At 44.7% G+C, this 25,145-nt stretch overlaps 2 protein-coding genes across 5 annotated transcripts in view; one reads left to right on the forward strand and one right to left on the reverse strand.

Moving 5' to 3' along the window:
* The window catches only part of KIAA0825 (KIAA0825 ortholog), a 69,365-nt gene extending 65,554 nt beyond the window's left edge, over window positions 1-3,811 (reverse strand). For 2 of the 3 annotated variants that reach the window (XM_078874436.1, XM_078874434.1), the window contains exons 1-2: window positions 3,773-3,811; window positions 1,704-1,871 (exon numbers count right to left, since the gene is read on the reverse strand). In XM_078874436.1, the coding sequence (XP_078730562.1) occupies window positions 1,704-1,831 (128 nt within the window). In that variant the 5' untranslated portion in view covers window positions 1,832-1,871; window positions 3,773-3,811. Of the gene's footprint in view, window positions 1-1,703; window positions 1,872-2,348; window positions 2,407-3,772 lie in introns of those variants that run through there. The other variant, XM_078874435.1, reaches the window with a different exon arrangement.
* A 2,057-nt stretch (window positions 3,812-5,868) lies between these two features.
* Window positions 5,869-25,074, forward strand: SLF1 (SMC5/6 complex localization factor 1). Of its 2 annotated transcripts, none has more exons than XM_078874439.1 (18): window positions 5,869-5,947; window positions 9,145-9,261; window positions 9,913-9,991; window positions 11,444-11,672; window positions 12,390-12,558; window positions 13,529-13,717; window positions 14,338-14,397; window positions 14,489-14,656; window positions 15,538-15,710; window positions 15,957-16,067; window positions 16,955-17,129; window positions 18,088-18,238; window positions 18,841-18,986; window positions 20,161-20,261; window positions 21,318-21,433; window positions 22,630-22,722; window positions 23,111-23,296; window positions 24,499-25,074. In XM_078874439.1, exons 2-18 carry the CDS (start codon window positions 9,145-9,147, stop codon window positions 24,906-24,908), a joined length of 2,673 nt encoding a protein of 890 aa, XP_078730565.1. In that variant the 5' UTR covers window positions 5,869-5,947; the 3' UTR covers window positions 24,909-25,074. The 2 variants fall into 2 exon arrangements, with proteins under 2 accessions (XP_078730565.1, XP_078730566.1); XM_078874440.1 differs by having other exon boundaries at window positions 16,958-17,129.
* The last annotated feature ends 71 nt before the right edge of the window (window positions 25,075-25,145 follow it).

The raw sequence follows: 25,145 nt of genomic DNA on the forward strand, positions 1-25,145 counted from the left end.
AAACACCACCGATGGCACATTTTAACCGCTTGGCTTAAATAGCTATTTGGAATGCGTGTGAATATACATACATAACTCTCCTTTTAAAATGTACGCTTTTGTAAAAAAAAAGTTTGATTATCGCCAAAATGAAAAGGCACTGCTTTTGATTGGGAGTCCCAACTTAGCAATCCCAATACAGCACCTGCTTCCATTTATAGTTTGATGGCAATGGACAAATATTTTAAAAATCATATAAGCATATTCAAAGATTCTTTGGTGCTAAACTGGCAAAATATTATTGTGGGAAGCCCTTTGAGATATGGCACGTACATATCCTTTGTATGTTTTTGTCACGTGTCAGGAGAGCAAATAAGCCGTGCCAGGGCCAATGAGATGAATCAGCCATATTATTTGGTCAAGGGTCAAACTTATTAATAATTTCAACCACGTTTGCATAATATACAAATCATAAGCTTTAAAATTACTAATTCAACAAAATTAGTGGAGCGGTCTGGGAGTTCCCTGGACATACATACAAAATGACAAACATACTGTTAATCCATAATAAAGGTTTTTGGGTGAGATCGCGTCAGTATAAATGCATCTTAACCCTCTACCACCCGACACAGCCAATAAGGTTTGTCACGTAAGCAACGCGCCAATTAATTACCACTTCAGAGTAAATCCACAACATTGATTATCAGGTTGCGGATTAGCCAATAACCATGCTTGCGAAAAATAATGAAAAAATGTTACGCAAGCTGGTCTATTAGCTGCTTCTCACTTACTCATCAAGAGTCTGTGACTGAGTGGCCACATGACCACTTATCTGTCGGTGAGTAAACCGATTACTTTAAGCAATGAAAACAGACGACACATTCTTCACCCCAATTATATATATGTAAACAATATCCTAATTTGCCGATTTGGCATGTTTAGCATTTTTGTGTTCATCCGGGCCACCCATCTCCCCCCATTACACGGGAGAATCGAGTTAATTGTCCGTACTGAAAATTAAAGATGAGACACAGGAGTGCGATTGTAGCCATGCAATCCAAACTATGGACCGTATAGTAAAACCACTGTCGACTGCGCTAATTCAATGGAGGCGGGATAGTAAAACTTACACACAAAACTTCTAGATTTGAAGCTTTCGTGACTGCAAGGATTCATACTCGTAGGTTTTTTCGGTAAAGTCACATAGGAAAAAATAAAAATTAATAATAAAATATGTTTTTATTCCTATTATTATTTCTATTTTTTTTATTTCTTTATATAAACAATAATAGATAAAATAATATTTTATTTCTATAATTATTTCCATTATTTATTTAGTTTTATTTTCCTACATGACTTTACCGAACAAAAACCTAAGAGTATGAGTACATCTTCTTGGTTCTTTCAGTAATGTCACGTAGAAGGGAAATAATAAAATAATAAAAATGAAACATAATAAAATAATTCTCACGACGTTTCGGCCACAACGCAAGCAGCCGTCCTTATTATTTCCCTTCTACGTGACTTTACCGAAAGAACGAAGAAGATGAATCCCTGCAGTCACGAAAGCTTCAAATCAAAGTATGAGAACACACAAAAACTTGCCGTCGTGGCAGGCAGACCTCGGACATTGGTATCTAGTTCCTACACATATTGCCATCGTTCGCAAGAATAGAATAGCCCCTTACATAGACGTAGAACATGTCATGAGTTACCACACTCACATGTGTGCATTTTCTTTGAGTTCAGCGTTGAGGTGCTCCAATAGCTCCTGCATCTCGTGCTCTCCCGTGTTCTCATGGAGGACGGACAAGACTTTGTGCAGCACGCAAGGGTCCCCAAATCCCTCCATCGCCGACTACACAATCGGTGCAGGACTTGCTGCAAACAACCTGCAGGTACAACATTTGAATACAATGTCATGCAATTGTGGACGATAAGAGCTCGAAGATACATACCTTCAGTTTAAAAGTGCATGTTTTAATGTAATTGGAATATTCTTCATATTTTATTGTCATATAATTTACAGCCCTTGGCCGTGGTCATCATGGTTGTTTGACCATACTTCACCACGCTGGTCTACTTCAGATATACCTTGCCAACGACGTTATCAGTGGCCAGGAATCAAACTCAGGTCGTGTGGTTTGTAGCGCAAGTGCACTTATACCATTCTACATCATAAAAGTGCGATATTAAACAGCACTGGCAATTGATTATATTACCGGGTAAGCGAGATCGTGTGTGAGTTTTAATGTATTTACATGGGCAATTGCCAATAGCATGACGTTTGCATATAGCTTATCACATGGAATTGCATTGCTCGACAGAGTAACATTACACATCCTAATGCCCAACAACAGTAAGCTCACCAAGCCGCACTCATCGGTGTGGTTAAAGCATTGGTCAAACAATCCCATAGCCACGTGAGGCGGCCTTCATTCAGGGGCCGTCCATAAATGACGTCACGCACCTGGGGGGGGTCAGACATTTGTAACGATGTGACGAGGGGGGGGGGGGGTTGAGAAATGTGACGCCACATCAAAATGCGCAACTTTTAATAAATATAGACCCGTTCTACTTATTAAATATACTTTTTAATAAACGTTTTCTCCTACAACATCAGAGTGCAGCGCCACATTAAATACGCACTACAATGACAATAGTTTAAAGCGATTTGAAGCACTTTTTTTGGGGGGGGGGGGCAGAGCTTTGTGACGTCATATTTGAGGGGGGGGGGTCTGACTTTTTGTGACGTCGTGTGCCGAGGGGGGGGGTCAAAAATCGTCAAAAATCGCGTGACGTCATTTATGGACGCCCCCTCAGCAATCAAGGGCTGTAATTTATTGAACATTACAATCACGTTCTGCGCCACAAAGCTATCTGCAATTGATGTTTATATAAGAACGAGCTTTTTTGCCCGTCCAAGGACGGGTGTATATTGCAGTAAATCTGAAATATTCAATAGAAAAATTGTTCAGCTCATGATTATTAATGAGGGGGGGGGGGGTTGCCCCATGTGGAATGACGTCACCCGCTAATGGTTATTGTGGAGGGGTGCGGCATGTGGAGTGACGTCACCCGCTCATGATTATTAATTAGGGGAGAGGTGTGGCATGCGCTCCCTTCTTGTGCGTTCGAGTACATTTCCACGTGCGCATGGATATTAATGAAGGGGGGGGGGGCTTTTTTGCAGTGACGTCACGTACGGATGTAGCAGTATGCTGTGTATATTTAGTTTTTACCGTCACTGTGTCATTTATGGAATTGGAAAGAATTTCACACACGTCATAGCCAGCACACACACAGCCCTGCCATAGCCGGCACTCACACACAACCCTGCCATAGCCACACACACAGAGCCCTGCCATAGCCATACACACAGCCCTGCCATAGCCGGCACACACACACATCCCTGCCATAGCCGGCACACACACACATCCCTGCCATAGCCGGCACACACACACACAGCCCTGCCATAGCCAGCACACAAGAGCCCTGCCATAGCCAGCACACACACACAGCCCTGCCATAGCCACACACACAGCCCTGCCATAGCCGGCACACACACACATCCCTGCCATAGCCGGCACACACACACATCCCTGCCATAGCCGGCACAAACACACACAGACCTGCCATAGCCAGCACACAGAGCCCTGCCATAGCCACACACACAGCCCTGCCATAGCCGGCACACACAGCCCGACCATAGCCACACACACAGCCCTGCCATAGCCACACACACAGCCCGACCATAGCCGGCACTCACACAGAGCCCTGCCATCGGCATTACCTCCACAAGTCTCCGCGTCTCCGTTACCCTGGGATATGGTGGGGGGCGTGGGGGGGCGACAATGCGCAACAACCACGCGGAGGGGATGAGCGGCGGCCATATTGCTATGGGAGCCTTACACCCCCCCCCCGCCCCACTCCATATTGCTGCGGGCGGGGAGGGGGCGACCATTGCCGTCACGTGACGTCGCATCGGCCACACGCTAGCCAATCACGCGCGCGTCTTCCCCACGCAATATGGCCGCTTGCAGGGCCTCACGGGCGATGACGTCGCAAGTGTCGTGCGTCTCGAGAAAATATTTTTTTGTTTTTTTCAGTTTCATTTCGACTTGTGAGCCATGCGGCTCTTGACTCGGGTACAATCGCAACAAACAAAAACATGAACAAAGAACATCTTAAAGTGAATACGCAGAAAAATCCAGGAAAAAACAGCAAAGTCTTCCAGAAAAAAGCACCGTATATCAATGCTGTGTGCAAAAATCCCAGTGGGATGCAAGTCAAACAATAACAACCATACCTCTGTACTTCAACAAACAAACATGGCTAAACCATACGTTTTCGAAATCACCTAAATAAAGCTATAAAATCAATGTAACGGTCATAATAGGAACTGTGCTTGGAGGGAATCCGATGAACTACAAAGCTTCAGTCTAGATTTGAAGCTTTCGTGACTGCAAGGATTGATACTCTGGTTTTTTCGGTAAAGTCACGTAGGTAACGTCGTGATTTAATTTAGTTTTCATTTATTTTATTGTTTTACCTACGTGACTTTACCGAAAAAACCAAAGAGTAGCTTACAAGGCTCTTTTTTTCACACATCCAAAAACACGAGAGAGTTCCGAGTATAGATGTAAACAAATCACGTAAAAAATATGCAACTATAGTATCTATTTTTCGATTTAAACTTTTCGTGACTGCAGGGATTCATATTCTTGGTTCTTTCGGTAAAGTCACGTAGAAGGGAAATAATAAAATAATATTGGTTTATTACTTTTATTTTAAAAAAATATTGGTTTAAAATTTTTTATTTTATTATTTCCCTTCTACGTGACTTTACCGAAAGAACCAGGTAAAGCCCACCGAGGCATTTAACAAATGTTTTAGAAGCCACCTGGCCACAAATAACATCTCAACAGAGTGGCTTAGGGTCCGTCCATAAATGACGTCACGCGATTGTGGACGATTTTTGACCCCCCCAATCACACGGCGTCACAAAAAGTCAGACCCCCCCTCAAATATGACGTCACAAAGCTCTGCCCCTCCCCCCCCCAAATATATAAAACATGCTTCAAATCGCTTTAAACTATTGTCATTGTAGTGCGTATTTAATGTGGCGTTGCACTCTGATTTTGTAGGAGAAAACATTTATTAAAAAGTCAATTTAAACACATTCCTGCGGAGGCAGCTGGTAGGAACGTTGGGTTGCTCGGTCAATGGCCAGGGTCAACGGCGGCGTGGTGTATTCCGCAAATATGCCCGACTGTGAGGGCGTGCACAAGCCGACGTGAGTAGGTTAAACGTTGAGTTTTATAAGGGCACCACGGGGTGACCAGCCCTTCCCCACCCAGCCCCACCCCTCCCACCCCCCACCCAGCCCCACCCTCCCCAACCAGCCCCTGCCCACCCTCCCCACCCAGCCCCTCCCCACCAGCCCCACCCCTCCCATTTTTTGATGCACGACGGACGGACACAATAATCCCCTGTTGGTTGGTGGAACCAGGTGGTTCCTACCAGTATTAAGTAGAACGTGTTGTCTACATTTATTTAAAGTTGCGTATTTTGATGTGACGTCACATTTCTCACCCCCCCCCTCTTCGTTACACATCGTCACAAATGTCTGACCCCCCCCCCATAGGTGCGTGACGTCATTTATGGACGGCCCCAAAACAACAACAACATTTATAACAAACGTGCGTTTACATTTCCTAGCGCGCTCGCACGCCTGACGTCGCTTCCAACGCGCTCCAATTGGTCAAAGCCAAACATTAAAGCCGCGACGCGATTGGCTGATCTGGCCAAGCCCCGCCCCCCTGAATCTAATCCGGTCTACGATTTCTCATCGCGGCTGACGTCACCGGATACGAGTTGACCCCCAATGGGCGATGTCGACCGGCGGCTTTTGAAGTTCGCGGCGCGTGCGGTGTGGTAGTGGTGGTGGTGTGTGGGCAACTCCACGGTACGCTTCGACGGAAATCGATTACTCTTGTGTCTCGTTGACATGCGGGTTTGTGCGCGGTTTGTTATTAAACGCGTTGGGTTGCCTGTGTGTACACTGACGACGCGTGCCGATTAATGGAAAAGTACAGCGATTAATTGATAATGCTTTGGGAAAAAATAATACGGCGAACGGAATAACATATCAAATGTGAATTGAATGTTGAGACAGAAGCAGTCCACATTTCCGCACAATCACGCATGTTGACTTGGCCTATACGATATGCATGTTGTGCGTGCAGGGGCCCCAAAGTTGAGAGATGGGGGAATCAATCTCCTGCTTTTTCCAGAACGAGCTTCAACTACCCGGCTTAGCCCGGGACTTGGATTCTTGTCTTGAATTAATAACACGGCCGAGGGTGGGAGGTTGGGGGGTGCTGAGTGCTGACGTCTTGAAGGCACATTGTGTAACACTGCCGCGTGCGGGTCAATTGCCGTGCAAAATATATCCATTATTGCGCCCCCCAAAATACAAAAGTCTGTTTTTATACATTTTGCATTGTGTACAGTTTGGAAGCTACCCACATGCCAAATTTCAAGTTTGTAGCATGTCGGGAAGTATGCTAAACATTTCGAACAGACACACATTCACAAATTTTCCTTTTATAGATATAGATTTCCATTATATATATAGATAACCTCCCACTGGTTTATCCAAAAGTATTTAACGAGCCTCACAGGCTGATGAGACCCGGGAAGGTCGAAACAAGTCCAAATGCTGTTGCTTTGGGGTCCCGCGAAGTAATTTGGCTGAGAGGAGCCAATGAATTCGCAGTGGTGGTTTGCTTATACCTAAACCTTTGTCGATTCACGTAATTATCACACGCCCCGTCGCAAAACCACGGATGTTTATATTGCAATTAGTGCGCTGTAAGTTATTCATTGTGGCAATCACGTTCTGGGCCACAAATCTACGTGTAATTGATGTTTGAATTAGAATTGGAAAGAAATCGTCATAGCCAGCACACGCATCCCTGCCATAGCCGGCGCTGAATCAACGTTCAGGAGGGTCCTGCCAGATTTTAGGGTTGAGATGTATATTTTAAAATCAACCATATCATCTCACATACATAGAGCAAACATGTAGATGATGAACACGTGCCTTCATTTACGACTTTTTTTGTAACGTTGATCCTGCCATAGTGCTTTGGTTGTTACCCCTTCCATGCATAGCAGGTGTTATAGGCTTGCGGAGATTATGTTGTCTGCAGAGGGCCGTGTAGCAAATTGTGACGCTGTACTGATGTGCTTCCACGTCTGTGCTGGCTGGCCTCACTAACACGTGCTGAGTAGCGTGGTAACGGCATGAGCAAATAATCCTCATGACCAGCACGGTGTGGGGAGGCACTCATCTAGCAGTGGATTGGCACGTTCATTGATTTCAAAAACGTGTATCTAACACACTGAGGATACGGTACATACCTCATTTGCATTGCATGTCTCCATCAAAGTCTATGCATCAATGATAACAAGATTGGCCTTTCCCCTAAACCCTATCACAGCAGAGCGTCCCGTTAGTGTTTTGCATTAATATCAGATGTAGTACACAGCCATGCTCCAGACAGACAACATTGGCCAACGGGTGCCAGCAAAATTCTCAAAAGCAGGTGACCATTTACTGCCCTCACCCAGAAGGATTCCATGAATTAAGAAGGATCGATGGCCGTGTCTTGTTTTGTGGTTCTTTTTTTCCCATATCGTTTGAGTGTAATTTGTAAAAACGAAATAACGCTTAATAATTTCTGAGAGACTTCCATGCATGTACAGGAATTAAGTTTGATGCATCGATGTATCGTTATTACAGTATGCTGTACCTAATACTCAGTGGTCTAGCATGGTGTAAGGAATGAAATGGGATCCCACCTGTCAGATTACCCCATTCTTCGTTGACTGGCACATTCGCTCTTCTGGCCCCCAGTACAATTGCACTGCCCGCACACTGGGTAGCCACGCAGCTGGTAACTCATTACAGAAGGTAATTGGGAATCCCCACTTGGGATATTCAAATAAGCCTTACAGCAAGGAGGCAATGATTAAACTTACATTACCACTGATAATGTTTTTAAACTTTTTTTTGTAATGAGGATTAAAGAATAGACTTGCCATGTCCTTGACCCCCTCCACCCGTTCAAATTTTAATCTTTGGATGAATAAGAATTCCCGTGTGATTGTCACGAGGATTCACTCTGTCAACGTAGGCATTATCAAGTCTGATCATTTCAGGTGGGAATGAGACCATAAAAATAACAATGAAACCGAATACTGTTCACCTGGTAGAACTTAATGTCTCACCTTCACCTAAAGCTTTATTGTTATTAAGTGTGAGACACGTCAATTTTTGGTTTAATATTTGGTGTACTTTTTCACATTAGATTTTTATTCAAATAGCTTCCCATGAATGCCTCTACTCCACTTGCAAGGTCCAGGAATATAGGACACACACAGTCCCATCGACTCTTCCTGTTTCATATGATAATTGATCCCAGGAATGTATTAGTAAGTATGTTATCCATTGACCTCACAAACACAATTCTTCCCATAATTCAACGTGCCACCGTCATATTATAATTTGACTTTAACACAAATTAGTTTTTTTTTTATATTTTGATTGTTAAAAATTTAATTTAAAAAACTGGTCATCTGGAAAAAAATTAAGGGCTAGATTTTTCTTCTTGGTTCTTTCGGTAAAGTCACGTAGAAGGGAAATAATAAAATAATAAAAATAAAACATAATAAAATAATTCTCACGACGTTTCGGCCACAACACAAGCAGCCGTTGTGGCCGAAACGTCGTGAGAATTGTTTTATTATGTTTAATATTATTTATTTTATTATTTCCCTTCTACGTGACTTTACCAAAAGAACCAAGAAGATGAATCCCTGCAGTCATGAAAGCTTTAAATCGAAAGCTAGATTTTTATCAGGCCACATCGTGTAAAGTGCAGTCTCTAATGCTTCGCCACTGTGTCTGGCCTCTCTATGTGCTCTGATGAAGGGCCCTTGCCTGACACGTCACCTATGATATGTTTTCCTTTCAGGGCAGTGTTATTGACGAATGCACGCTGTATTGTTTGTTGTTTTGTAGTTGTGCATCTCCATCAATTCAGTGTCACAAATCAAGTTTGTTTAATTCTCTGAACAATTCTTCTTGTGGAGCAGATGGCGCTGCCTCCTGCTCAGTTCCGGAATTTCCAGATTTCTGGCTTTGTGTGGACGATGAAAGTTAAGCTGGAGAAGTTGATTCTGAAATTGGAGGGACGCCTCTTGCCTGACAAGGTGCTTGTGCATACTTCTTATACAGTCATCTGGTCCTTTTTCACTTCAACGGTGTCAAACAAGATTGAATCAACATTTTTTTCACAAATGTATATTTTATGAATGATGAAGTTTTTTTTTTATATCACGATCAATATGTAGTAGCAGTGTTTATCTTCGTTGTTGAAAAAGTCAGAGTAATACATGTGAGTAAATCTTAACTTCTTACATTAAGGGGCCTCATATGTTGAATCTCCATTTTGGGCTGTGGTTAATAGAAGGTTGACTTAAGTCACCACTTTTCCACCTCAGTGCTACAGGCAGAATGTTGCATGTTTATTTGCATCATGCCACCAAATTTAGACTTTTTTTTTATAGTGGCAGCATTATTCAATTAATAAATGCTACAACTGCAGCATCGGTGCCTGTTCACCTATGACAGTACAAAAAATATCCTTTAAAATATATCTTTAATCTTCATTTGCTTAATTGACTGATAATGAAAAAGGTAGTTTGAAAAATATATATTTGATGAACACTCTTTGGAGAATGGCCCCAAACGTGGATACAACATTTCTCACAGTTTAATCGCACGACCGTTCAAAATAAGATCTATACAATTGCCTTCTCAAGTGACGTGGTTTTTCCTGTTTGTGTCATGGGTCTTCTCAGGTTTTTGACACAGATTGCACGCACATGATCATTGCGAAACCGAACTACAGTGAGAAGTATCTCTCAGCCTGTGCTGCAGGTATGAATACAATTTTGTTATTGGGGTGGTTGGTACTGTCAGATCTAGTGTTGTGTTCATGTTTATCAAGTTAATTGTTAATTTTCCCTTCATCTGGATAAAGGCCTTCAGATGCCGTGTTGGTTATGGAGGTTGTTGAACTATACTTTACGACGCGAGTCAATGCGGGTTGGTGAAGGTGGGAGAAGCCAATATATAAGTCACTACTCATTAGCTGAGGCTGGTAATCTAACTCGGGTTACCAGCTTCAGAGTGCAGTGTGCTTACCACTGCACCATCAAAGATAAATTAATCATCTCAATGAGTGTTATGATATAAAATAATCTACAATCTACAGGAATTAATATATATGCTACATGTGCTTGTGCAGAGCTGTGTTTGAATGGTGCTGTTTATATACTTAAACAAAACTGCAAATAAGCATGCAACATCCATGCCTGGGATTACCATAACTTTGAAATGGTAATTCAGTACAAAATAATGTATGGCCAATTTGTGATATACTGAAGTAATTAATATGTTATGTACATATACAAAGTAATTACACTGAGAAAAGAAAGAGGAACACTGAAAATAGAACACATGTATTTGCAAAATTATTTATTATTATTTATTATTTAATTATTTGGTTATGCTGTTAATTATACTTACAGATACTTACAGATAGAGAGGAACATGTTTATAGAATGCCATTAGAGAACATAAAGCAAGCTCGTGACTTTTTTTTAAGTAAGTGGGCTTGTACTCTTTGTTTTTTTCGGTAAAGTCACGTAGGTAAAAAATAAAATGTAATAAATTAAAACAACTACATTTAATCACGATGTTGCGGGCGCAACACAGGCGTCCTTCTTCAGGAGGGGACAACGTAGCGAAAGCACAACCGCTTAAGTGTGTAAGTGGGCTTGGGCAGAACACTTTGCAAGAAGTAATAATTGTCGGTAGTCATGACTATTGACGGAGTAACAGCCAAAGGAGGGAACGTGCCTGAGAGTACATTTACCATGGAGATGGAGCGATGAAATCTGTTCATTTGCAGGTGCTATATGGATTGCTACATCCATCAGTGGATTTATATTGGATGAATATGATGAGGTCTTCTTGGTTCTTTCGGTAAAGTCACGTAGAATGGAAATAATAAAATAATAAAAATTAAACATAATAAAGTAATTGTTTTATAATAAAAAACATAATAAAATAATTATTTAATGTTTAATTTAATTATTTTATTATTTCCATTTTACGTGACTTTACTGAAAGAACCAAGAAGATGAATCCCTGCAGTCACGAAAGCTTTAAATCGAAATTTAAGATGATGAGGATTTGTTACCGCAGAATGTGAAAATTACTGGTGTCGGGGACAAGGGAGGAGTTGTGATGAATCGTTCCATGTCTGTTGTACATGGTGAAGGCGATTTGTAATGAAGGACCGTGTGTGTGTGAGTGTTCCTGCAGGAGTTTGGATTCTGCGGGAGGATTATTTAAGAAAGAGTGCAAGCGCTGGCTTCTGGCTGGAAGAAAGCTTCTATGAGTGGGGAAATTCTGGCGGTGCCACATCTGACTTCGAGCTGGTCGCCCGCGACTGGAGGAGACACATCCAGTCAGGAGGGTCATCGGGAGCCTTCCAGGGCTGGAAAGTCGTGCTGGACATAAGTGATATGAGCAGGCTACTTACGTTCTGCAGGCAAGCAATATTCTTAATACTTTTGTGTTTTTTTGCTATTGTGCTGCACAGCTCTCAGATGTTATTTCGGGTTGTAACTCGTATTGTTTCGCTCCGTGTGCTGAAATTTTTTTTTAGTTCATGTCCAAACAAGACAAATATAGTGACGGTTGCCAGAGCTCACATGGCCGCTCGCTGTGTGATGGCTTGGTCAACTATCAATTATCTGGGGTAATGGGGGCAGAGAGGTGGCCAAGATAAAATAAAGACACGCATTTAAGCACGGAGGTTTTTGCCACCAATATGAATAAAAATAGATTTTTGGGTCTGACACCCTCCGCCGGCCGACACAGCGAATTAATAAAGTTGCCCCGTGAACAAACATGCCATCGTATTATTTCTTCAGCACGCATGTGGGTTGGAGAGCAATCCACAACATGTAACAATTGGGCATGACGTTTTGTTGGTAGTTACAACCCCGCATCAAACAGTTGTCAGAATTAAAAAAATGTCCTCCAGTCTTGCGCCTAAAATAAGTGGTCTGATGTGATGAATGTGCAATTATGTTACATTATGTAAAAAGTATTATAAGCAAACAGAACCATCTAGTACAACCAATAAACTAGGACTAACCTGTTCCACCATATAAGTATATATATATTTATATGTACATATCTGCGAAGGGTTTTGTTGCTATGTGTACATTTTCCATGGGATGTGGTTTACTTTTGCACATAGGATACTGAAAGCAGGGAAGGCTGTGGTGTACGAAGGGAGTCCGTCAACCTCCGACGCTGTGGTCACGCACGTACTCAACGATATCAACTGCGACACAAATCCCTTGGAGTCAAGTCGCTTTGACGTCCCCCATTATAGCGTGAAATACATCGCTGACTATCTGCGTCAGGTATTGCCGAGATGTTACCGATGTTATTGTGTCATCTGAATGCTCCGTGGATTTTGTACTAAGCACATTTGAATGTAGTTTTACACCCCATGTGATGAAAGTAAATATCTGAATCTTGAGCTATGAAGCTCTTGATCACAGATGTCCAGTAAACATAACCCTTGCGACACCACCATACACAGCTGTCCCAATACTCATTGCTTTGTGCACTGCTTTCTCAGGAGGAGGGGCTATTGTGTTTCACGATGTTCCTTGCATCCTAATCCAGTGTCAGGTCCATGTGCTTACCTCCACGAGAGGTTAAGAGGAGACAGGCGGCTTACTTAACCAGTGCTTACAATGTTTTGGTTACGTGTTGATCATTGCATTATGATAGTAAAATTACGAAGTGAAAAATGTAAGGACCAATCTAGAATTGAAGCTTTCGTGACTTCAGGAATTACAATATTCATTGGTTATTTCGGTATGTAGAAATAATATGTAGAATTATATGTAGAAATAAAAAAAAAAATTAATAAAACAAAAATTATACATACGTGACTTTACCAGCATTTTATAACGCTCAAATTAGTAATGGATTGCATGATGGCACAGTGGTTAGTGCACTGCACTATGAACACGGTGACCAGAGTTACATTCATACCCCTGGCTAACAGTGCTGAGGGATATCTTAACTGGTTCTCGGCTACTCTCCTTCACCAACTTGCACTGACCAGTGTGGTGAAGTGTGGTCAAACAACCCCAATGACTGATGTGGCGAGGGAAGGGCTTAATCCAGCAGTGGATTGACAAAGGTCTGAACATGTATTGTATCTTACCAATCACCTTAAAAAAAATGATGTGTTGTCTAATCTCTCCAACTTATAAAGTTGCATTTATCATTTATGCATGTTGACAAGTCTGTTTCACATACTAGGATGTAATTCTATAGCTTGTTATAAACCTTAATGTTCCTTTGGTGTGTTCCCAGGGACCTAGCAAGGCTGGCAGCGAGAGCAAACATTGCAGCATGTTCAGCAACCCCCCAGCATTCACACATTGCCTGGGTCCGGCATCAGCAGGCAGCGAGCAAAACCACCTTTCCTCCCAGACGTGTGCCGTTGACCCAGGAAACGAAATGCGTACAATAATCCAGAACGTCTTGAGCACATCTAATAAGGTATGCTGTGCCGACTTTGTGAATCAGTATGGAAATTGTGTGTTGATGACGGCATGGTGTGACTCGAGCCTAAAATGTAGTGCAAATTGCTTATTTGTTTTTAATTGGCCTCGGTAATGCGCGTGGTGTTTTCTCATCGCGGGATTTTTGCCCACGCTCTGCCGACATAAAACCGCAGTCGTTTTTATGTGAGTGTGCTACAGAGTACAGTACAACGTCGTATATATCCGGCTTGCTGTGGATTGATGCATAGTCGGGAATGTCAACATCTGTGACGTTTTCACCGTGTACAAATATGTTGGCGAACAACAATACAGTGCACACCGCTTTAAAGCACATGGAAAATGCTTTACTGTGCTTTAGAAGTAAGTCAGTATATTCAAGATTATATCAATACAGTAATGTGTGTGAAATGTTTGGATTGTGAACATCTGAAAATACGAAAGCACCCACTATATGTTGTCGGTGGTTAATTAGTTCGAGTGGATTTGTGACGGTCAGATATGCGAGGCTTTATTGTATGTGTTCCACCCAGAACTTCATCGAAGCGTAATTTAACATTTCCTTGAGGTTCGCAGCAATTAATGATTTTCTCTCTTCTCTCCTTCCCTCTCCCTTAGAGTTCTTACGTTAGCATTACGTCAGGCTACGTTCGGATCCACCCGATCAGCTTTTCAGAGGTATGCTTATTTGTGAGCTGAATGTAACGCTCGAACGTGTGCGCGTGTTTTTGTTGAAGCGTTCTCTCTTGTTTTCTTGGTTGCTCTGAAGGGAAAGCAGTGGCTGTTGGATGAATTGACGGCTAAGAAAATGGAGAGCCTGGTGGAATGTGGTTTTTATTTTGAGGCTTTGCAAGAGGTTGAGGGCTACCTGACAAGGTCACCTCTCTATTGCCCTCCTGCAGGCACACTACAGAACATTCTAAAGCACATTCTGAAGGTAAGAGGTTCCCTCCCCGTCACTTCTTAATTACTGCGGGGCCCTATTCACACGGAGGCTATAAAGGAACTGAATGCCGGTACTCAAGTGCACATTAACGTGGGTAAGGGAAGGACAAAGCGGACATAAGTGTCTGGTGTAGCGCAACTTAACATGCCGGCGGAGGTGCTTTCTAAGCTTTGTCTAGTCAGCAGTCTGAGCGCCTTCCCGGGATAGTTTTAGTATCTGCAGTGCACAGAAACGCTGGCGTAAACCCAGCGCAACTTCAAAGGGATTTCAAAACTTCGAACCCCCCCGGCACCAACCAGCGCGGCCGCTTTGTGAACGCGGCTTATTAATGTCCTTTAGTGCAAGAGCTTAATTCATGTTGACTAATTCTGTTACAAACAAGTGGAGTAAGGGCTGTTCACCAAGAGTCCATCGCGCTTCTTTGTCAGGGTAACACCAGGAATCATGCTGGCCGCCTGCTCCCACCTCCTGTGCTGAGCTGACCTCAATAAATTGTTCACGAACAACACTTTCGCCTTCGGAATACAAATCGGTTGTGAACAAGCGAGATCTTCGTCTTTTTTTGTTGATGCTTTTTTTTCTCTCACACTTTTGAGGGCATTTAAATAAAGTTGTGAGTTCGCGCCAAAGCAATTTCCGCACGAGCCTTTGTTTCTGATACATTTAGCGAGAAAATGGTAATCCCAGCTTTGCTATCGGCATAAAATCATTGTGTTTGAGCAGTCGGCAGCATAACCACATGTTGTTTGATATTGCTTTGTGCACCATTCTCCCCAAAATGGTCAGTTTACTGTTATCATTACACTGCTGCTTCACCGCCGGTTGCCCAAATATGCAGCCCGTGTAATTGCGAAAACAATGTGTCTCTGCAGAAAAACGACAAGAAGCTAATGGAGCAATTCTGCAGAATTTTCGATTTGCTGCTGGCAATTTACCCTCCTTGGGTCCACTGGCAGTTTAGCGATTATTACCTGTGGCTTCTCCGCATGCCTGACGACACGGAGGATTGCGAGGGCTGCTGGGCTCTGCTTAAGACCCTCATCAGGTACAACACTTGGCTCTCAGATATTGTAATTGAGTGATTAGGCTGCAGAATTTGTAGACCGTGGTGATGGGCGTTTCGAGAGCGCTGGCTGGGGGTGTGGGGTGCTGGGGGTGGGGTGGGGGGCGGCGGGTGGGGGGGGCGTTACGTCATGGTGTTAAGCTGTTGGTTGGAGCACATGGTTACTTGGGCTGCGTGCTGGGATGTAGCGGTGAAGTGCATGTCCCTTGTGTGTGTGTGTCGGCGCAGCACCTGCGTGAATGGGGATGACCGCACCAGACAAAAGCAGCAGGTCTACAGCCAGCTCTTGGTCTGCTTTTGTAAACTGTTTGAAGCTGAGCTCTTTGAACTGAACACAAGGTACTTGTAGCTAATGAACATACGTTGCATATGTTATATCCTTTGTTATTCTCTAAATGTCTTTTCAATTCTATGACATGACTTGATCAGGTATATTTCTTATGTCAAGTGTATTTCTTATGGCAACTAGATGTATTTCATGGCCCGATCAGAAGCGTTTACTGACCCATCAGCTTCCAAGGTTGTGTTATGGAACACGGAACTCTCAGCTGTACTGGAGCTACAGGTCCCAATGCTATTGCGGGAGATAAATACTCAAATACACAGCCACCAATCGTGAACAGCACATGCCCATCAAAGCACTTAATTACTCGTCTTAATTAGGTAATTTACTTTAAATGAGTATTGCAAATTATTTCAGCGAAACTGAGCTATTTGTGTTTTATATCCTTGCCCCTGGCAATGCACATGTCGCGTGGCCCCGTCTCAACGAGAAGCATGAGAGCGTGACGACACACACTGGCGGCAAGATATTACACGCGTGCCAGTTTTACTCTATAGCGGTACTGTTTATGTGATGTTTGATTGTACGCACTGCACTGAAGCAGAAGAAAATAGCATTAAATGATGCACATTCACGATATCATGCATGGTTCCGCTGAAAAGAAAAAAAGCCACATCTCACACGGTCCAAAAATAATCATCACAATTGACACAAATGCATTTGCCTGCAGAGAGCATGCTTTTAAATCACGCGTAATGCACTCACACACACGTGGGCACTATGAATGCCTATCTTCATTTTCTCGCGTATGTCTAAGTGAAGTCTGTATTTGTGATTAAATGGAAGTCGCGCCGCCGGTGCATGTGATTGTGCTTTGAATGGAAGTGGTGCTGCCGATGCCTGTATTTGTGGATAAATGTAAGTGGCACCACTGTGTGACCAGCAGGGCGACGGAGAGAGGATCGCACGGCTTGCGACCAAACAGGTCGTCGGTCTTAGTGCAGGTCTTCTGCATCTACTCCGGCTCTGTCACGCTGGCACCCAACAAGTTCGACTTCTTCATGGTTCAGCTGCGATCTGCCTGCTGCCGCCGTACGCCACAGCAAGACAACAACAGTGTACGTGCGCTGCGACTTACTTTGCGCATCGCCCGGGTTATGTTTTATGCAAGGTGGTGCCAGCCCGTCCTATGGACGGGATGAACCCTTTTCTGACCTGCAAACGTTAATAAACATGCCTTGCATGGGTATGTGACTCAGTTACTGCATAGTGTGTCTTGCTTTTGCTGCTGTATAGTTTTCTTATGTGTGTTCAGGTTGTACCATGTGTTGTTCAGCACAATGTCGAACGTTTTGCTGCACTTGAAGCTAATGCATTAATCCTTGCAAACAAGGATCAATGCATTAGTGAGGTGCATAAAATGTACCCATTAGTATACGACTGGTAAACTACCTCCAAGTGAACGAGACCAAATCTGAATGTGCCCAATCTCAGAAGCTAACCAGGATTGAGCTTGAATAGTGCTTGGACTGGTAACCACCATGCATTAGAAGTGTTAGAGGCTGCATGGCTACATGGTGGGTAGCAAAGTGCAGTGGAGTAAAATGCATTTTCCCCCTGTACTTCTATGATTGCATATCTTTGGTCCACTCCTTCAGCCGTCCTGCTCGAACCAACTTCACGAAGTGGGGTTACATAACTAGGACTGGCACAGTGTGGGGAGTCCCTCATCCAGCAGTGGATTGACTAAAGGGCTGTATGCATGTGCTTACTGCATCATGGAAGAGGTGTATGGCCATTTGGATGGGCAGTAAGGGAGTAATGCTACAATTAAGCTTGTACATTGATTGGACGTGTAGACACATGCCACACTTTATGTTTTTTACCAGCCAGTGCCGTGTACACCTAGTGCCGCGTAGGGACGGTTGCCACTGTGTGTCGCCTTGGTTTGACTGCCACAGGGCACTGAAAAGAATTGAGATGAGATGCGATGTAAGCTGCTTTGATATTCTTAGTCTTGTAAGCAACAGCAATATACATGCAAATCCTTATCCTTACTCTGCTCCGAATGGGCAGGTTTGTGCAACTCGGCAAGAAGAATACCAGCTGCTGCGGCTGGTGCAGTGCTTGCTAGGGGTCGTGCTGGAGTTCAGCCTCCTGTGGAACCGAGGCAGAGCCATGGAGGACATACAAAAGCATGCCAACCAGATGGCCATAGAGTGCTCAGGTAGAACAAGGAAACTGCATGTCCATGTTGTGAGGCCAACAGGGCTTGACTTGACAGCGTGCAAAGATGTGAGCGTGCCTCATGTCTGCCGACACACACTTAGAGTTGCTTGTTTGGCTTTTGCTTTCACCCTGACATTTGTACCTCTTTTAACCCGCACATCCAAGTATGTGCCGGGACCAGCAGCCCATTGCGGCTCAGGAGGCACCGGCTTGTTTACCCACTGCGGACGCCGAGCCGTGCTGCTGACGTCACGCACGATGAGCGTGTCGAGATGCGTGGAGACGATGCGGTGATGCTGCGTCACACGCAGTTTACGAGCAGAGACGAGTGTAGATGACGACGTGACGCTAACGGTGTTCCACTGCATCACATGCAATGGAAGGGTCATTGGCGCCACCACCCGGGCCCTCCTTGGCCTCGAGCCAGAATCAGGTGGCCTTGCGAGACCAGAGCGTCAGTTTGGTTCCTTGGGACAGTATAGAAAATAGCCAGCGGAAAACCACCCGTACTGTGATAGCCCCACGTTGACTTATCGGAGGTGCCAGCGGGGAAAAAGTGGGGTATCGCTTCTCAGCCCTGTGAATTTGTTGCCCGCACAGATTTCCCGCAGCCTGCCCTGGAGACCCTCGTGACAAGCCTCACGTCGCCCTGGCTGCGGATGCACATGTGCGACATGCTGCTGTGGCACATGTTCGTGCAAAACAAATCGGAAGTCATGAAGATGCCCATCAGCCTCTCAAAGATTGTAAGTAGCCCACCCCTCTTGTACGTTGTATAAGATCCATGCAATCAAATATGTTGGGGGGGATTATCCATGCTGCCGATTAACCGCAAGATTTGCGACAAACGTGGGTACAAATTATTTTCGTGCCCCGATTTGATTATTAGCTGCTCCTCACTCGGCAAGTAAACTGATTATGTTCTTGCGTAAGTAAACATTAAGATGTTTTTTATGCCTAATTGATATTATGTGTTGTATGCATTGTCTATAAGAATAGGTTTTTCCCCTTTTTTCTGGCAACAAAACTGAAACCTTTTTACAAGGAATCGTTTCTGCGTTAACCACAATACTTGTGGTCAGAATGCAAACAAAAAACCTACTCTGATAATATATTCATTGTCCTTGAAACTAATTGGTCCACACCAGAGACAGCTTTCTTTTGAGCCTCGTCTCAAACGGTGCTTGTAAAAATGTTTCAGTTTTGTTGCCAGAAAAAAGGGGGAAAAACCTATTTTGATATTTTGGTACCAGCAAGGAGGTCTCATGATGCATTGTCTATCTTTTCGTTTGTTCTGAGCTATCCCTACCCGCATTACCCTCGATAATCGAGAGTGGACAGTGTTATCAATAGACAATTAACGATTCACCGCTTGTAGATTCACTTAATTTTCTCAATGCCATTCGAGAATAAATTCTATTTTGGCATTGCTATGTTTGGTAATAATAATACAAAAAATGTATATAGCGTCTAAGTACTATAAGCAACTCTAGATGCTGTACACATTTACATTTAAGTAATGTGGACAAAACATCAAATATCACAGTCCATGAGCAAATTTGACAGTAATACTTGAAATGAACTAGGGTTAAAATTCGATTAAATATGCAAACCTCGAGTGGTTGCAGGCAGTGATGGAAATCCATGACAGCTTACACTCTCTGAAAAATATTCTTAAGTGTGCAAATTTGATGCATGTTGCATGGCCTTAAGAATTGATATTAATGAATGAATGCATCATTCCACCCATAGATAAACGCAATTATTCAATTCAAGAGCGCACAATATCCGTGAGAGAAAGAAACGAACGTGCGTTTTGTGCGCTCACCTTAAATAATCCCGGCTTGGTGGAGAATAGTTAATTGCTTGGTGCTGATTGAATAGGAGCATTTGCTTGGAATGTCTCTGACGCCTCCACAGAAAACCGCTTACTTCTGCATCAAGAGATTCAGTGCGGAGCGGGTGAGCCAACAGCAGGGCAGGTGCTATTCTGCGACGGGTGAAGTGGACAATTTGTCGCTGTGAGTTCATCACCGCATGGCATCGCGCGCCTAGCTCATGCAGCGACCAGTTTTTGCGCGCCCACAAAACTGTCCCAAGCATTCGCTCGCGGGGTTCGATTGCCGTTCATGCGTCGGCAAATTAGAATGGACGTCGTCCACAGAAATCTGTTACTTTTTCTATGCAACGTCGTGCTGTTAATAAACACGTATGGGCTTTGGGCAGGATGTGCAGCCAGAAGAAATGATGGCCCGATGGTCGAAACTGACAATAGAATGGCAGCCAACGGAGAAAGCATGCCCAAGAGGATGACCAGTGTGGAGATGGAGTGATGCGATCAGCTCTTGTCCAGTATCTAGATCGAATTATTGCATCCGTAGCCCTTCAGGGATGGTGTCGACTTGGAGAGGGCTTCATCCGGCAGTAGATAGATCATGGCTTTTGATCTATATATTGACGTGGCATTGGGCAATAGTGGCGAGGCTGGGTAAAATTAACTCTTTCCCATCCGAGACATCTGCAAGTTGCAGGATGGGTCCTGTTCACCACTGAATCTCGGAACACGCAAGTGGTTCACGTTTTTTTATTTAGGGAGGAGTAGCGGCGTTGTTTTTAAAGGCATTGTACTCAACGCAGTGAACTGTAGCGACACGACCGCACTGTATGATAGCTGGCGCCAAACTGTGGCACGGCCTCCCGCATCGCCTTGTGGGAGCCTCGGTACCGATAAAGTTATTTCATTTTTTATTTTAGTTCCGTTCCAATGGCATACACGTACGTACACTTATGTCATAGGAACGGAATCAGAAGAAAAACTGATGACGTACACGTACGTCATCGCAATGGGAAAGGGTTAACTTCTGTTAATCTAGTTTTCGGCTATTAGCTTACAACATGCAAATATAATAACGTGAAAACAATCACATGGACCAGTGGTGGCCTTGATGGCTGCTTTTAAGTTTATCTTCCCGCAATACACCTTTACGAATTGCTTCAGTAATCATTAATTTTAACGGTAAGTTTTTGTTACTGCCCGCCGCGGATCTGCTCAAAACACATGCGCTTTGTTTTGGTAGGTACGATGGCTTGGTGGGACGGTTGAGGAAGCAATCCAAGGAGACGGATGTAAACACACTGGAGACCATCGATGGGGACGTACTCAGCAGCGCTTGCAAGAGCATCAACCCCAAGGGTAATGCTGCCGCACAAACGTAAAGGCAGCAGCCACAAGAGACGCACTTATGAAACGATTGCCCTGCAGGTGCTCAAACTAACAATACAAACACCACCGGGTATTTCCCCCAACGATGATAGGAGCTTGCATTCCCCAGGAGTACAAGGCTGCCGTGCCGTGTACAGTACGGTGGGTCGGTGATCGCTCGGCTTGGCTTCACCGTGCACCGTGAACGGCACCGAGGTTTTCTGTTGAACGTGCAAAAAATTAAAATTACTCCACACGTCCCCTTCCAGTCGCCGCCGTTGCCCAGACTACTTTTCAGAATATAATTTTCTTTGTAAAACGGTGTTCCGTTACCCATGGTGCTTTATGGTTGCAAAGAGACATCCATCATTGCATTTCGCTTTGACCTTTTTTCTCCCCCCCCTCCCTTACTACCCCCCCGCCCCTTCCTCGGTGGAATCGACATAACAAGAAAGTATATATTTTTTTAATCCGAGCGGTTTTAAACTTCAGCAGAGAGCTGTCAGCCCAGTTCACTGACGTTGCAGGTGCACTGCATCTCGATCACATGGCTGTTAAGAAAATTATTTCCATGCGCAACATTTTTGCACAGTGACCCCAGAAGAAAGTTGAAGTCTGAAGGGGATTTTGTAATACAGCTATGGTGGATACGTTCATTAATACATCTTTCTTTTATTTTTCCCTGTCTGTTTACGAAACCGCTTGGGCAGCACACTTTTTGTGCACGCTTTTCAGCGTAACATTTTCTAGACGTTTCACACCGGGTGCAGCATTATACTGTTTATTTTCCCTTTAGTTGTCCAATTTTCGTCAAAAAACGCCTTTAATAAAACACAGTGAAGTCAAATCGCTTGAAAAACATAATTAAACGGAATAAAATCTGGTTCACGTTTTCAAAACGTAGCGGTCCCAAATTGCTTGTGATACCTCTTAAATTGCCTTTTTTTTTTGTTGTTGCAAAATTGCAATTGATATTTTTGTTTTCACATGACCACGCTGCATATTTAACAATTTCGGTGAAAGCGGCTCACAGTGCTTTTGCCTCATCTAAATGCGCGTTGGCAGTCGCGCTTTGAAGTTTTAACTTATGGGCTTTTTGTTTGCAGAGCCGGCTAACGAAAATAACGTATCGGTTACAGCCGTGCTTAAGAAATACCCCGTGCGTGTAACTGTATCGTACGCCACAGGTGAGACCCGGCTGCACAAGGCTTGTATAAAGAATGACGTCGCAAAGCTGAAGCAGCTGCTGGAGATTCCTGGCACAGACATCAACGTGCAGGGTCCGTGCCGCCACGCAACCACTCTGCCGCCGCCGCCGCGGCGTGCTCGCTCCGGCGCTCTGCTCCGCTTGTCAAGGGCGCCCCGTGTTTTTCATTGCTTACACATGTATCGCACCGAGCCTAGCCGCCGCATAAATTATTGCCTTCACTCGTGTGCACTTTTTTTTTTGCTTCTCGTGTTTCGGCCAAGTGCGCTATAACCTACTGAAAAGATATTGCCAGCTGTGTTCTGGTATTTTTTGAGTTCGTACTGACTCTGCTTTCTGAGCGTATTGGCACCGTTTCCGACACCCCCCCCCGCCAGCTTTTGAGTGCATCGTTGCATCTGGAGAGTTAATTGGGGTGTCTGGGAGCTAAGCCCCGATTGCCCCGGTGCGCTTGACTACAGACTGCGCCGGTTGGACTCCCCTGCACGATGCGTGCTTCCACGGCAGCCTGGAGTGCGTGCGCGAGATCCTGCAGAGCTGCCAGAGCGTGGACCTGCACGCAGCCGTCGACGGGCGTACGCCGATGTCCGAGGCCTTGGCGCGAGGACACGGAGACGTCGCCAGCCTCCTGCTCCAGCACGGCGCCGGTCGGCGAAGCGTCCTCCTCACTTTTGTCACTGCTGCAAATGCAACCTTCTCTCCGATGCGTTTTCGGGTTATACCGTATGCTGTTCGACGTGATGCCCCAGAGGGCCGTTTCGAAGTGGTAGGCGTTAAGTGACCATGGGCCACATACCATGAACATGAAGGTCGTAAGTTCTCCATCCCCTGCGTTACAGTTTTTCATTAATTAAAACTCGTCCAAGTCAAGTCAATTTATTTTTGGTTACCACGTGGCACCTTTCTGGCACGAACCTGCCACCCAAAGCGCCAGTTATGGCTACATTGTTATCGCTCTTCAGGGATATTCAGTTGCACGTGCTGGCAGCTTCACAAATATTCAGTTCCTGAAGAAGCCTCCAGCACGTGGAGCAAAATATGGGACGTCATGCCGAACAACACGCGGTACAAACCGAAAACACGGGGAGAGCTACTCGGCGCAATCACAATAACCTACACAGTAGATTTCATCAGTGGGAGGTCGCTTATTCTCCTCTGCTGCCCCTATTGTCTGGAACTCAATTTTCCCAGCCATTCATGCTGTCAACTGCCCCTGCTAAACTCCACGCTCAATACGTTCCTTTTTTCCCCTCTACCTGTGACCTGAGTGCTTCATTTGCTCCATAAAACATGCCCACTGTTTCTGTACAGCGTCTTGACATGCGGTTGCATTTGGATGCTACATGATGCCAAATTGTATCAATTTATCTGGGAATCCGAAGATAATACGCTTGTACTCAAGGCATGTAACGAAACACCTTTGCTACATGAGTATACGACTGAAATATATGTACGGCAAGCATACTGCCAGCTTGTATTATACAAATATTATTCTACGCTCATTTCTGTGCTCCCCGCCTTTGCCAACCAGCACCGTGTTGAAATTTAGTCAAATATCCCAGAGCCTGGAGAGGCCCTCATCAGGCAGGGTATTGCCAAAAGGGCTCAAATCACATAATACACAAGCTCTCTCCGATGGGTTGTGCCATGCGGTGATTGGCATGATGTGCAGTGTTTCGCTTCACGTGCTGGGAGCTTCAGGAACTAACCCTAAAACCACATCGGAGAGGTATACAGCACGACCACCAAAGCCTATGCAATAGTATATAGGCGAGTTTTTCCTTGTCATTGCGGAGACAAATATTACAAGTCTCTTGTGTGTTCACCACCACCCTTGTGCTCGCCACAGAGAGAAATCAGGACACGGACAACTCCTTGTCCTCTTGCGCCAACCCGGCAGTTTTCGTCTTCCTCCTGAAGCAGCTGCTGCAGGATTACCTGCGGCTGCACCACGTCCTGGAGCTTCTGCAGACCCTATGGCTTCCGGGAGACTGCACGGAAGGGCTGAGAGCGCTGCGGACGATTGCGACGGACGGAAGTCCGAAGCCCTGGTCTCCCACGGAGATGGAAAAGGAGGTGGAACGCTGTGCCGAGGACCTAGTACAGGTGATGGCGCTGCACGAGCACGTGCCCGCACTGAAGGCCTTCTTGACGGAAGTGGTGGCGCCAGAGCCCTTGTCTGCAAAGACAGAAGGCCTCCTCCGTGCGCTGGACTGCGACGCTTCTTTGCCCCGGTTCCTCGGTTATACTGCACAATGAACACTCGACAGAGTAATCTTGATTTCTGAAAAGTGGTTTCTTGTTCGGACAAGCGTTGAGGCGGTACTAGTCTCCTGTTTACAGCCCTGAGCCAGTGGTGGAAATTCTACGTTCTTATAGTGGGTGCTGTTCTATCCATAAGACAATTTTGTTGAATTCCACCGTAAATTGGTGAGGGGTACGGGGTGGGGGAATGGTGGGGGGTGGGTTGAGAGGTGGCGGGAGCCAGGGGGGCTG

This window comes from Lampetra fluviatilis, chromosome 39, assembly GCF_964198595.1.
Source record: "Lampetra fluviatilis chromosome 39, kcLamFluv1.1, whole genome shotgun sequence".
Taxonomy (NCBI): Eukaryota; Metazoa; Chordata; class Hyperoartia; order Petromyzontiformes; family Petromyzontidae; genus Lampetra; species Lampetra fluviatilis.

Excerpts from the sequence above, each read along its gene's own strand:
- SLF1 (XM_078874439.1), top strand. The coding sequence starts at position 9,145 with ATGGCGCTGCCTCCTGCTCAGTTCCGGAATTTCCAGATTTCTGGCTTT. Across the intron at positions 15,711-15,956 it reads CTGCTTAAGACCCTCATCAG|CACCTGCGTGAATGGGGATG; the intron begins GTACAACACTTG and ends GTGTCGGCGCAG. Across the intron at positions 23,297-24,498 it reads CCTGCTCCAGCACGGCGCCG|AGAGAAATCAGGACACGGAC; the intron begins GTCGGCGAAGCG and ends TGCTCGCCACAG.